The sequence below is a fragment of the Zingiber officinale genome, chromosome 6A, assembly GCF_018446385.1.
Source record: "Zingiber officinale cultivar Zhangliang chromosome 6A, Zo_v1.1, whole genome shotgun sequence".
Taxonomy (NCBI): Eukaryota; Viridiplantae; Streptophyta; class Magnoliopsida; order Zingiberales; family Zingiberaceae; genus Zingiber; species Zingiber officinale.
This window is the reverse complement of record NC_055997.1, coordinates 116,945,668-116,958,807: the sequence shown is the minus strand read 5'-3', so window position 1 is coordinate 116,958,807 and position 13,140 is coordinate 116,945,668. Positions and strand designations below refer to the sequence as shown.

Sequence of the window (13,140 nt, the reverse complement as noted above, 5' to 3'; positions counted from 1 at the left end):
CACACATTTGTCGAGCTCAACTTAAATAATAATAATATATTTGTTTATGATTATGTAGTTCGTTTGCACTCTTAGGTTTAGGGTTGTAGGGTTTAAGACTTTGGTGTCTTACAAAACAAAAACACAGTGCATAATAATAATAAGAAAAAGACATGATTTAAAATTTCCACATTATTATATAATAAATGTCTGCGACAACGTAGACAGGCTCCATATGGCTTTAGACTTAGGCTTTCCCTCGACGCCTTCCTATCGATCTCCCAGACTCCCCTCATTCAATTCTTCCTTCGCCATCGCGTCCCGTTGATCACCTTCATGTAGCCGCTCATCCGCCCCAATGACACCCGGCGACTCCGCCCAACCGCTTCCTCCTCCTCCTCTCTCCCTCGATCCCCTCCCCGCAACACCGATCGGCCGCCAGGGTCCCGCCGCCTCCCCCTTCTCCCTGGGATCCTCCCAATCCCCCTCCCCCCTCTCCCTTAGCCGCTTTTCCCCCTCCCGGGGCTCCCCGGATTCGCGGGACCGCTGGTGGAGGAAACCTCTCCCGCTCCTCGGGTCCATTCTCGGCTCCGACGGTGGCGATCGGCGGACGAGGAGGAAGAGGGCTGCTGTCGGCGGCGGCGTTGGCGGATGGCAGCGGCGGAGGACGAGGGAGATCGTGATGTGGGGCGGCTTGGTTGTCTTCTTCTTCCTCATGAATTGGTGGATGTTCTCCCGGCTCCAGGACACTCCCATCCGATTGCGTCGCGGGAATGCATCGGTCCGATCTTTGCCCCGGTCGTCTATTCTGGTACTTTTTTTTTTGGACCATGAGTTCTTACTACAAGTTTGAGCTTTACTAAAATCTAACTAAAATAACCATTAGTTGCATGGCCAAGGTTGTCAAGGACTAAAGATCTAACCTGGAACGGTGGGCGATTTAGTAGGACCAGAAGAAGAACCGTATTTGGTTATAATTCATCATAGGCACTCATCATCATTGTCACTATGCTATGCTTATCCCAACTAATTATGTTCGTCTAGTTGAATTTTTGTTTCTCTATGGAGAATTATGCAAGTATGTATCGCTAGTAAGTTTAAATCAATTAACCCATTTATAGTATTACCTAAAGTCTTCTTTGGCCTTCCACTATGCCTAGCACCTTTCACTCTATTCTATTCAGGTCTTTTAGATATAGATTTGTGATTTTTTCGTAAAAAAAATTCTAACGTACTGGTGATGAAATTTTAACATTGTGCCTGTATAGGACAGCTTGGAGTCTAAACATATTTCCATCCAAAGTGCAGAATTGGGTAGATTGATCTATATATTGAAAGTATTCAGTTTCATTGTAATTCAAAATAATGATTAGTGATAATTTAAAGTCCAAGGTAACTAAGTTATGATGGAAATATTTTTTCATTGATAAAAAGGGCAACCCACGAAGCTCCCTCTAATGTGAGGTCCAGGGAAGGGTCTATTGTATGTAGCCTTACCTCACTTTGTAAGTTGCAGTTTTCGAGACTCAAACCTGTGACCTCTAGGTCACACGACAACAACTTTACTGCTATGTCAAGACTCCCCTTCAAATATTTTCTCATTGATAATCTGACTAATTATTGAACATAGTGAAAAGGCACCATAAAACTAGAATTCCACTCTCAAAATGTAGCGGAAGTGTCATTTTAAGCATTTGATGTTGTCCATCTTGAAATATGTCAAATCTTGATGGGTTCTTGATTTTTTTTGTTATACATCGGATTGAATCTATCATGATAGTTTTATCATGCAAATGCGGTTTTCTCCAGGTAGATAATATGTTTTTAGAGTGATAGTACCATACTGTTACTTTTTAGAATTCTTTAATGACCAGTTTAGATCTTATATGATCTGGTGTCTCATATTTATACGTGCAGAAGTGGGACATTAATGGAAATAGTCGTAAGAATACGGGAGTCATGTTTTCCAGGTTGCTTGGTTTGGCTGCCCATGCTCTGGCTGAGGTAAAATTTCATTGTCACCTTTGTTGAGAAAGGTGAATAATGCAAACTGAGCTTTCTAACATGAATTAAGCTAGAATTTCCATGATATGCTTTTGTGGTTTAGGCTGATGGCAGTCCGGAGCCTCAGGATGTATGGAAGGAACCAATAGATCCTTCTACTTTATGGAAGCAATGTGCTTATAAACGTAGCTGGGAACCATGTGGTATGCTATTCTTTTTACTTTTTATTTTATTTTTCCTGAAGAGATTTTCTTGCAATTTTTGCTGTATTCCTATTTAACTTCTATTTTATGCTGTTTGACCAAATATTATCAGCTTGGTAATCCTAGATTGTTTCATTATTAATTTTCATTCACATATTGTCCTTTTTTGGATAATGTAGATGGACATAATGGATACATTTTAGTCAGTGCAAATGGAGGTATTAACCAGCAACGAGTTGCTGTAAGCAATCTCACTATCTTTTAATACCACTATTAATTTTACAATCACCATTTGTCTATTTATTGATGGTCTTTGGATATAGGAGATTAGAATCATTCTATTGCTAATGTGAAAACCATCAAGTTTAAGAATCTTAACATAAAGATACATGGTTTAGTTTGAAGCCTGAAAACCAGGAAGTTTATCTCGTGAAATAATTTTATTTTATTTATTTTCAAATACCTTATAAGAATTCTCTATTTGCTTTTGACGGTGTGCCATTTGTCTATATTATATTATCAATGCATGACTCAACTTTTAAAATCCTTGGTACCTTTATTATATTCAACACCTCAAAGAGAATCTGCTACAAAGAATGTGAAGGGGAGGGGAGGTTGCACTATATATCAAATTGAAGGTACTGATTCACTCTATGGAGATTGAAGAAGAAAATCCTACCCTGAAGAGAAAACAGTTTGGCACCAAGTTGATAAAAACTACTATATTGAGATAACACCTACAGCATTATGCAACTAAAGCTAATAACTCTAGCATGCAATATATGGCTATCAATTCAACATTCCTATATAACTATAAGACTAGCATGAATGAGTTAAAATTATATATTAAAAATTACATAAAGATATAATGTATTTGATGCATTGATATTTTCTCGTCTCGTTATCTCATTTGCATTTGCTGTCCTTCATTCCTGTTTTATGATATAAAACCTGGTCTTTGTGTGTCAGATCTGCAATGCCGTTGCTGTTGCTCGATTACTTAATGCTACTCTTGTGCTTCCTCGATTTCTATACAGCAGTGTTTGGAAAGATATAAGGTACGCTATTACTTTAGGTGGGCAGACAGCCTTTCACTAGGACATTTGCTGTATCAAATGATATTGTCAAAATTTTCTTGAAGTGTTTTATTATATATTTTATAACTAAACAATAAATGAATGCATTAAGAGCTGATATTATAGTGCTTGACTGTCATTTGGGGCTCTAATTGTGTGCTTTTGTTCTTCCTAAACCTTTTTTATTATAATTTGTAGATTTGTGATTGTGTAATATGAAGGGGTTTTGGTGTGGTAGCAGAGTTTGAATATGTGACTCTAATAGGATCTCACTTCCTATCTTGCTTCCATGGCATCTCAAAATTTAATGGTGATATGTTACCATCACTCATCCTAGGAGGCAGGTTTTGGACCTCCAATTCCACATTTATCGTATCAGAGGAAGTGGATCCAGGTTTATGGGTAGCAACGACTTTATGATCTCCCTATTACAAATTGAATCTCTTCTTGAATTGTCTTTAAGAAATAAGATCAGACCTAATCTTCTTGTGCCCTTCTCTGTAACCAATTAATCACTGATCAACCTACAAAAAATCAAATGTCTTATTAATCAGATTTAATCTACTCCTTTATGTTGTACACAGAATTGCTTGCAGTGCCAGATTTGCTCACCTGATTGTGTTTTTGAGCGAAACCTCAGTTGATAGTCGTCATGCATTAAGCGATATCTTCACTAGAAGAGCATGCGAAGTTCTGTAGCTACCATACCATTCTCCTATTCTACAATCCTCCAAGTATTTCCAGGTCTATGACTTTCGCCATATAGAAATTGAATGACAAAGTTATGACTCTTCGGTCGCTGCCTTCAGTGTATCGTTCATGGTTCTTGCCTGGGTTTACCAAGATTGTGGCAACAATCAGATTCTGGTGTTAGATATCATTGAAACAAATAATTTTGTTAATGACAACGACTAGAGTGGGCAATGATGGCAAACATGAGTTTGTATATATCAGATAATAACTTCAGGGAGACTGAGTAATTCTCAGAGAAGAGAAGAGAATTACATATAGAGATCATGACTCTAATACAATATTGAATTGGGGGGAAAAAAAATCAAAATCAGCCCCTAGATACCTTCTAATTTTGAGTATGTATCAGAGTAAGGGCAATTAATTATTCACAACGATTTACATATTACAAGTATATCCTGAACATTGAACAATCCCAAACTAGCATTCTCTTTTTGTTGGTACACAAATTCTAAGCGTGAAATAGTACAGAAATTATTCCTACACCGAACACTGAAAGTTTTTCTTCAATTGACTTGTGATGATAAGTAAATCCCAGTCCTATTTGTGCAAACATAAGTGACATGTAATTTTTTAGATTATGGTGAATTTGATGCTTTCCTATTTAAATATAGATTGTATAACAGTCTCCTATGCTTTCCATTTTTAGTTGATGATTATTTTAGTATAAACAATGACATGATTAAATTCTATATCTTAGCCAGTTTGGCGATATATACCAGGAGGAGCATTTTATCAATTACTTAAAGGATGATATTCCTATTGTTAAGGAATTGCCTGTTGAACTGCAGTCACTAGACTTGGAAGCAATAGGTAGCATTGTAAGTTTGTTTTCTCGCCAGCTATTTAAGGATTTTCATCCACAAACTTCTATGCTTAATTTGATGTTTATCTCATTGCTTCACTTAAAACTTGGAATTTTTTGCAGGTGACTGATGCTGAAATAATGAAAGAATCAAAACCAAGTATTTACCTGAAAAACATCCTTCCTATCTTGCTCAAGAATAGTGTGGTCCATTTTATTGGATTTGGAAATCGCTTGGCATTTGATCCTATACCATTTGAACTGCAGGTATGTTGTTTACAAGATTTTCTGTATCGATTGTTCATTATTTATTAGTGTAAATTTCATTTCAATCCTAGAATTTAACCTGGTTTTCAAAGTGGCCCCTAGAGCTCTAGTGTATTTAAACTCTTGTAATTTCACCTGCTAATCATCAACACCATTAGTTTACTGGCTGGAAGTGACATGACTCATGCATGGCATATCTACCATGTCATTATTCCGTTAATTGAATTAGCATTGTTAATGATTAACGGGTAAACAACAAGAGTTTTTAAAGTCCAAAGGATATCTAAAAGATATTTTGAAAATGAAGGTAAAGATCGCAAAGCCAAGTGAGAATTTTCTATTCTTGTATTCAGTACCACGACCTTTTTTATTAAATAAATATTTTTTTAACTTCAATGCCACTCGGCTTTGATTTTGATCTGAATGTCATTGGAATTTCAAAATAAAAAAATGCAGATATTGTGGTCCTATATTCCTGAATCCATTCCGTGTTATATCCTATTTTAAAAATCAGAATACCATTATTCAATTTGAATTTACTCTCATATCTAGCTTTTTTTTACTTCAATTCAGTGGACAGAAATCTGTTTGTTTTCACCGTTCATTTACTACTTATTTCGCCATAATGTTTCATTTTCTAATAAAAAGGATTATCTAGAGGCTTCGGTGCAGATGCAACTTTCATGCCCTTCAGTTTGTTGAAAAGATACAGGAGACTGGTGCCTTGCTTATACAAAGAATGCATCATGGTGGAACACTTCCAAGATCATTGGAACATAATTTAGTAGGTTCTTTTGCAGAAAGACTTAGTATAGAAGGGAAGAATAATACCCCGTCTAAATATTTGGCCATGCACCTTCGGTTTGAAATTGACATGGCGGCATACTCAATGTGTTATTTTGGAGGCGGCAAGGATGAAGAAGATGAATTGGAAGCATACAGGGCTGTCCATTTCCCTGCACTAATGCTTCTGAAAAATACCACAAAGTATGTGATTTGTTTATCTAGATTCTAGCGGAAGGCTATTCTTTTCTAAATCATTTCAATATTAACTTTATAGCCACTGAGATTATAGATGATAGCTATTTGAAATTTCTTAAATCAAAGCCAATATATTTCAGGGTGCCTTCTGCTGCATTCCTGCGAGCTGAAGGCCAATGTCCGCTTACACCCGAAGAAGCAGTGCTTATGCTTGCTGCTTTAGGTTTTAAGCGCAAAACATTCATATATGTTGCAGGCGCACAGATTTATGGAGGGAAGTATAGAATGGCAACTATAAATAATCTATATCCACGCTTGGCAACCAAAGAAACCCTTTTATCTCCATCTGAAATCGAACCATTTCGCAACTTCTCTTCTCAGGTACTGCTATTTTCAGTCCATTTTGGTGACATTTATTTGAGAAAGGAATGTAAAAACCTAGTAAGTTGATTAGAAGAACTTGGATTGTGTTATGACAAATAGTTCATATGACGATGTCATCATGCAAAAAATTCATAGGTGGAAATGTTTTGTTCTTCGGAAAGATAAGATCCTATTTTTTGTTGTAGGGAATACATCTGTAGTCCCTTTGATATGTTGGGTCTTTGTTTGTTGGGATTAAAATGTCTCTCACACCACAAGAAGGAATTCAGGACACTCTTGCACCATGTGTTAGAATTTGCTGCCTCAAACCATGTACTTGTTGATTCAAAATTGATTTCTTTAGAATGTGGGGTAACCTCCACGAGAAGCTGATGTCATTGAATCTCCTACTCCCTTAGTAGAAAGCAGAAACACAACGAAAGACAAGATCAATCAACAAAGTTCAATATAAGCCTACGTCAATGGTGAATTCCAAGTCTTTATAATAAGGGCAGAAAATTTAAAATTGGACAAATTCTGTCCACATCTTGTATTCTCAGTCTTCTGTGGATTTCTTCTCAACAATGATTAAAAAAATTAGGAACTTCTGTACCACACTCTACACTTAAAGCAAACACCTTTGATAAGAAAACTCTCTTCTCTGAAAGGCTTTTGATCTCCTAAAGCTTCCAAACCCATCCCATGGCATCTCTTTAAGTTCCAGAACATCCACCAGTGAGAAATTTATGGCTCTAACTGTCAACATCTACCTGTTGGACCCAATGTTGTAGAATCCAATATATATTTTACCCTTTTATTTATTTTATAACACCACTTTGAGCACCCAATAGAGGACATGAAGAATTTGCTTGATATATTGTAGAAGTACATTAACAATGTTTTATTGAAATTTGTTTGATATATTGTAGTACATTAACAATGTTTTATGTCTGATGTTGTCATGCAGTTAGCAGCTCTTGACTTCATTGTGTGCGCCGCAGCAGATGCATTTGCAATGACAGATTCTGGAAGCCAATTGTCGGCGCTTGTTTCAGGTTACCGAATGTACTATGGAGACAGTAATCTTCCTACAATAAGACCTAACAAACGCAGGCTAGCTAGTATATTTCTAAAGAACTCCACCATCGAGTGGAAGGAGTTCGAGGGGAGGGTGCGGAAGACGATCAAACAGACCAAACAAGTTCATGAAAGGCCAATCGCAAGGAGTGTCTACAGACATCCACGATGTCCTGAGTGCATGTGCAGGGTTGAGGGGGATCTCCCTCTTGTGCTTCCTTGAAGAGTTTCAGTTGCTTCTGTGAGATTATTTTCACTCTTCCCATGGAGGGTTGCATGATCTCTTATTATGCTTACCCTAGCAGGGAGATCTTGAAATATTGTTATATGAATTGCTATCAAAGATTATCCATACATGATTTGCGATCCCAGAAGGGGAGTTATAACAGCAGCTTCAATGATTGTTAATGGTGGTAATTATTGACGCTAATTAAATGTTTTGGATGGATGAATTCTCTAGAGCATTGTGACAAATTCTCTAGAGCAACTATTGCTTCAAATCATGTCTAACAACCTAAGTGAAGCATCTGTATGCTTTTTTAAGCGGCAGGTTAGTTTTTCCCCCCTTTTTTTCTTCGACTACATTCTGTATTTTTGATTCGCTGATTATTTGACTATTTGTATTATGAGCTGTTGAACCCATGAGACCGACAGTGGGATAGATGGTTGAATCTACGAGCAAATCAGTCATATTACAAATTATCCCTTGTACTCCAATGATTGCACTGTGATAGGGGTGTAAAAAATGAACCCGATCCGACGACCCAACTCGAGTCGACCCAAAAAAAATCAGGTTCGGGTTGGTCATTTTCGGGTTCGGGTTGGAGGGTTGGAGAGTAAAAAATTTTCGGGTTGGGTCGGGTCGGATTCGGGTTGACCCCGGTTGGCTTAAATATAAGGTTTTGTGAATTTTTTTGGGGTTAAATCAAATTTTATTTTAAAAATTTAGATGTTTTTATGTATATTAATATCATGTTTGTATGATAATGATGGAGTATTGAGATAAAAGTAAAGAATTAAAGGGGAAATAGTCTAAAAAAAGTCGTTTTGAATTTGATTTTTGGGTTATATGGGTCGGGTTCGGGTTGATCGGGTTGGTCGGGTTCGGGTTCGGGTTGAGATGTTTTGGGTTGAACTCGGGTTCGGGTCGGGTTCGGGTTGGGTTAAAAAAAAAAAAAAAACTCAATTTGACCTACCCAAATTGACACCCCTACACTGTGAGTTATCGAAGAAGTGACAAGTTAGCTCTGGTTTTTCATTGCAATTTTTTATTTTAGATTCATTTAATTGTTATCACATAAGTCGATTGTTTTCATTATGAGTTATTGACCTACAAGCCGCCCAACAATCATATTATTGGTTACTAAATGCAACGAGTCCATAAATCATTGAGTTCGTGTGTAGGGATGAGTATTCGGTTAAAATTGAATCGAATCGAATTAATCAAATCGAATCAAATACAAATTGAACTGAACTGATTTTTGATAAAAATCAAATCGAATCAAATTTTCAATAAAATCAAACAAATCGAACCGAATAAATTGATTTTTTCTAAAAATTTAGTTTGGCTTAATAAAAATTTGATTCGGTCTAAAATTTATGATATAAAAAATCGATTTGATTAAAAAAATTGATTTATTCGGTCAATTTGATTTAACCGAATAAAAAAATTTAAAACCAAATCCGAACCGAATTAATTGAATTAACTAATTTTTTTGAGAAAAAAATCGAATTTCTGAATAAATCGAACTGAATTTTTAAATTCGATCAATTTGATCAATTTAATCGAACATTATTTGATAAGTAGTTAAATTTAGTCAAGTTTAAAATAAATCAAGCAATTGTAATGATTGTTTAAATTTAATTAGATTTTTTTTTACAAGCTAACTTGATTCCAACTCAACTTGAGTTCAATTAATTTAGATATTATTTTAAATTGCCAGTTCATATGATTGTTTAAATTTTTATAATTTTAAATTTATTTGATTGATTATTAAATTTGATAATATAAGTTTATTTATTCAATTTAAAAATTTTATCGACTGGATTCATATGCATATATTTAAACTTGTTCATTTAATTTAATAAATTATTTAAATTTATTCATTTATATATATAGCCAATTAAATGAATAAATATTAAATTTGCTCATCAATTTTTGCCGTCCTAACTTTTCCCTTCACCCAGTTCTGTTATAAGAGAGCATATACCAAAATGAAAAAAAAAATCTACCAATAATTTTTTGGCTTCAATCTGGTGACAAGTGATCAAACACTCATAATCGATATTCAAACTGTCAAAGACACTTGAAGAAATTTCCATTAAACTTCTAATAACACTTTTTTCCTCTTTTACCAATTTAACTTTTTCCAAATTCTACAAAAAAAAAAAAACAGAAGGAAAAAAATCCCTGATTTTTTTTTAAACACAAACTTTGTCCGACTCAGTCACATGCATGCCATAGCACGTTGGATCGCTCTGCATGTGCCGCACACTACAATTTGTATGTTCTCAGATCCAAGTATCTACCAATAAATGACGCACATTACAGATAATATTAATTATTTTCTCTAGCACTAAAGTTATCTTTCCACTAGCAACTTTTTTTTTAAAAAAAATAATAATAATAAATAAATAACAAAAGAGAGACAAGAGTCAAAGGGTTACTGCATCAGTTCACATGCTATGTTGCCTAGTAGAGAGCTTACAGTTACAGCAAATATCGAACATCTATCTTAAAAACACATATATAATATTTTATAATAATTTTACTGCAAAAGAAATTGGGCTGATATTGCTCCTCCATGGCCCCCTTCCTTTTCCCGTCAGACTCCTGAAGGGAGGGCGCAGTTTCCAATCTCTGAAAAGGTAATTATTAGTAGACGAATTTATGTAAATATTATTATTATTATTATTATTTCTGATAATCATCCATTACAGTTTTATTATTATATTATGAGAACATTATCATTCATCATAATATTATTATCTTAGACAAAATCATGTCCTCATATTTCTACCTTACCTAATAATAATAAAAATAATTTATTGCTACAATAATAATAATTTATTGATATATAAATATTGGTTGAAAAACTCAAGAAAGAACATGACTTGATGAGTCATGTCATGTCAGGACGGTGGTCCCCATGATTTTTTGGGGCAGGTGCACGCGGTAAAGAATCCGATGCAACCCGACAAGAAATTTTATCATTTATGGGATGGAAAGATCAAAGCCGTCCACCGAAACCGAGATCGGAGAAAGGAAGCGATCTCGACCGTAGATTAAACACAAAATTGAGAGGATGTCTCACGATGTCCCCCGCCTAAATCAACGTTTTCATTTCACCGCCTATAATTTTAGAAAACATTATTTCACTCCGGACTTTTAACTTTTCAAGGATAATTTTGATTAATTTGAATTATTAAAACACGAGGTGCAAACTGAAATTTAAGAAGTATCTGAACCGGAAGGAGAGATCCGAACCGCTGACTGAAACGAAATCAATGACGAAAAGGGATCGAATCCGTCGATTAATAAACCGGAAAATTTCTGGAAAAGAGAGCGACGTGAACCGGGAATTTAACCAAATCCGTACAGAGGGAAGAATCCGGACCGTCGATTAAACCCAAAACCTAGGAGAGGAGAGATCTGAACCGTAGATAAGGTGGGAATGGGATACTTACTGGGCGATTGGGAAACGATGTAGGCGCCGCCGCCGAAGTAGCAGGAACCGCCGGCGCGGCCCTGCTTCTGGTAGTAGCTGTTGAAGGCGTAGGAGGCGTGCGCCTCCACCGTGTTGGGCTCGAAGCACGCCGCCCCTGGCTGTATGTACCGGCAATCCGCTCCCCCTTCCCCGCACGCGAAGTCCAGAGCGGCCTGCAACCTCGCTTTCCCCACCACGGCGTTCGCCACGCACCAGGTCTCACCCGTCGAACTCGCCCGCACCGTACCCCCTGCCCCCTCCGCCGCCGGAGGCGCAGAAGTAGAATTCGACGGCGACGGCCTTCCCCCGTCTTCCTCCCACCTCAGCCCGCCGCCGCCACCGCCGCCAAGCGAGAACTCGACGTCGTACACCTTCCCCTCGTCGGGGTAGAACAGCCCGTAGTTCCGCTCGGAAGCCGGCCCGAACTTCTGGTTCTCGTTGAACAGAGCAAAGAGGTATACATCGATGTCGGCCTGCGGCCGCAGTGGCGTGCCGCCGTTCCCAGACAGAATCCGCCGGATTAAGTTTCCATTATACGCCGCGGCGTTCTCCGCCGCCGCGCCGGTCTCCTTGGTGTCGCCCTTCGACGGCCACCCCGTCTCCGACACCACGATCTTGATGTCGTCGTACTTGAGCGCCGACATTGCCGCGAACACCGCGTCGATTTGGGCGTCGAAGAGGTTGTAATACTTGAGTCCGTTACCGGCGTCGACGACTCCGGAATTAGGACGGAACAGGGCGTAATCGAGGGAAATGACATCAGAATTCGCTTCGTAGGCGAAGAAAGGGTAGGCATTGATCATGAGATACGAGCCCGTCTGTCGCAGAAACTCTAGCATCGGCCGGATCACCGTCTCCACCAGCTCTGGCCGGAAGCTACCGGCGGAGGAGGGGTAGGAGTTTTGGAGCGCCGTGAGGGCGATGGGGGACGAGATCTTGACGTCGGCGTCGAGACCGAGGCGGACGAGGGCGGCGTGGACGTTCTGCATCGCCGGGACGAGGAAGTTGGTGATGTTGTTGCGGGGGAAGACGAAAACCTCGTTGCCGACGGCGATGGCGTGGATCTTGGTGGAGGGGTAGTAGGCGGCGACGTTGCGCTGCACCCATTGCTGAGCGAAGCCCGGACGAGCGGCGACGGAGGCGAGGAGCTCGTTGGGCACGGAGACCACCACCTTGATGCCGGAGCCGGCAAGGGCGCGCAGGACGGAGGGGTCGGCGTCGTATAGCTTGACGTGGCCAATGCCGTTGGATTTCAGCAGCGCCACCACTTTGGTCGCCGGAGGCAGGTTGTTGGCCACCCTGCCATAGTTGACACCGACGTTTCTGGCTTCTGCAACCAAATAAACCTCCATTAAACGAAAGAAAGCTAATTTAGAACTCAGAAAAAAGTGATTTTTCTCGCCGTACCGGAAACAGAGGAGGCGAGGAGGGTGAACAAAAAGATGGAACAAAATGGAAGAAGCTCCATGACCTGAAACAGAGCATGAGATGAGATGAACAAACCAGAGAAAAGAAGAAAAAAAATAGTAGATTCGAGGAATGAGGAGGACTCACCGCCATTGTAGTTTGATTTCTTCCCTCAGATTGCAAGGATTAGGGATGAGAAAGCGGCGGAGAGAGCGGAGTGAGCAGAGCGAAGGAAGAAGACGAAGAGCACTCTTAAATGGAAGCATGCAATTAAGGAAATTTCATTTTGGTCCTCAAAATTATTAAAAATTTTAATTGACCCTCATCGTGATAGATTGTATTAATTTGTATTTTTTTTTATAATTACAGATAAAATTCAAATGGGTTATACATGGTAGAAAAGAAAGGTGATAATACTCCTGCTTCCTGGATTACATGAAAGTCAGCTAGCTAAGTGTCAAGTTAAGTAGGGAGGAAACAAATGGGCTATCCATGTCAGTGTTAAATTAGTTTTAATAATT

At 38.5% G+C, this 13,140-nt stretch overlaps 2 protein-coding genes across 3 annotated transcripts; one reads left to right on the top strand and one right to left on the bottom strand.

Moving 5' to 3' along the window:
* The first annotated feature begins 211 nt into the window (after positions 1-211).
* Positions 212-7,913, top strand: LOC121997647 (O-fucosyltransferase 2-like). Of its 2 annotated transcripts, none has more exons than XM_042552167.1 (10): positions 212-760; positions 1,897-1,983; positions 2,087-2,186; positions 2,366-2,427; positions 3,156-3,244; positions 4,713-4,833; positions 4,941-5,084; positions 5,743-6,071; positions 6,206-6,446; positions 7,396-7,913. In XM_042552167.1, exons 1-10 carry the CDS (start codon positions 338-340, stop codon positions 7,726-7,728), a joined length of 1,929 nt encoding a protein of 642 aa, XP_042408101.1. In that variant the 5' UTR covers positions 212-337; the 3' UTR covers positions 7,729-7,913. The 2 variants fall into 2 exon arrangements, with proteins under 2 accessions (XP_042408101.1, XP_042408100.1); XM_042552166.1 differs by having other exon boundaries at positions 212-790.
* A 2,255-nt stretch (positions 7,914-10,168) lies between these two features.
* Positions 10,169-12,860, bottom strand: LOC121997645 (glucan endo-1,3-beta-glucosidase-like). The gene is made up of 4 exons (XM_042552165.1): positions 12,767-12,860; positions 12,620-12,683; positions 11,193-12,542; positions 10,169-10,365 (listed from the first exon to the last, which is right to left on the bottom strand). The coding sequence occupies exons 1-4, from the start codon at positions 12,770-12,772 to the stop codon at positions 10,331-10,333; spliced, it is 1,455 nt and encodes a 484-aa protein (XP_042408099.1). The 5' UTR covers positions 12,773-12,860; the 3' UTR covers positions 10,169-10,330.
* Positions 12,861-13,140: the final 280 nt, after the last annotated feature.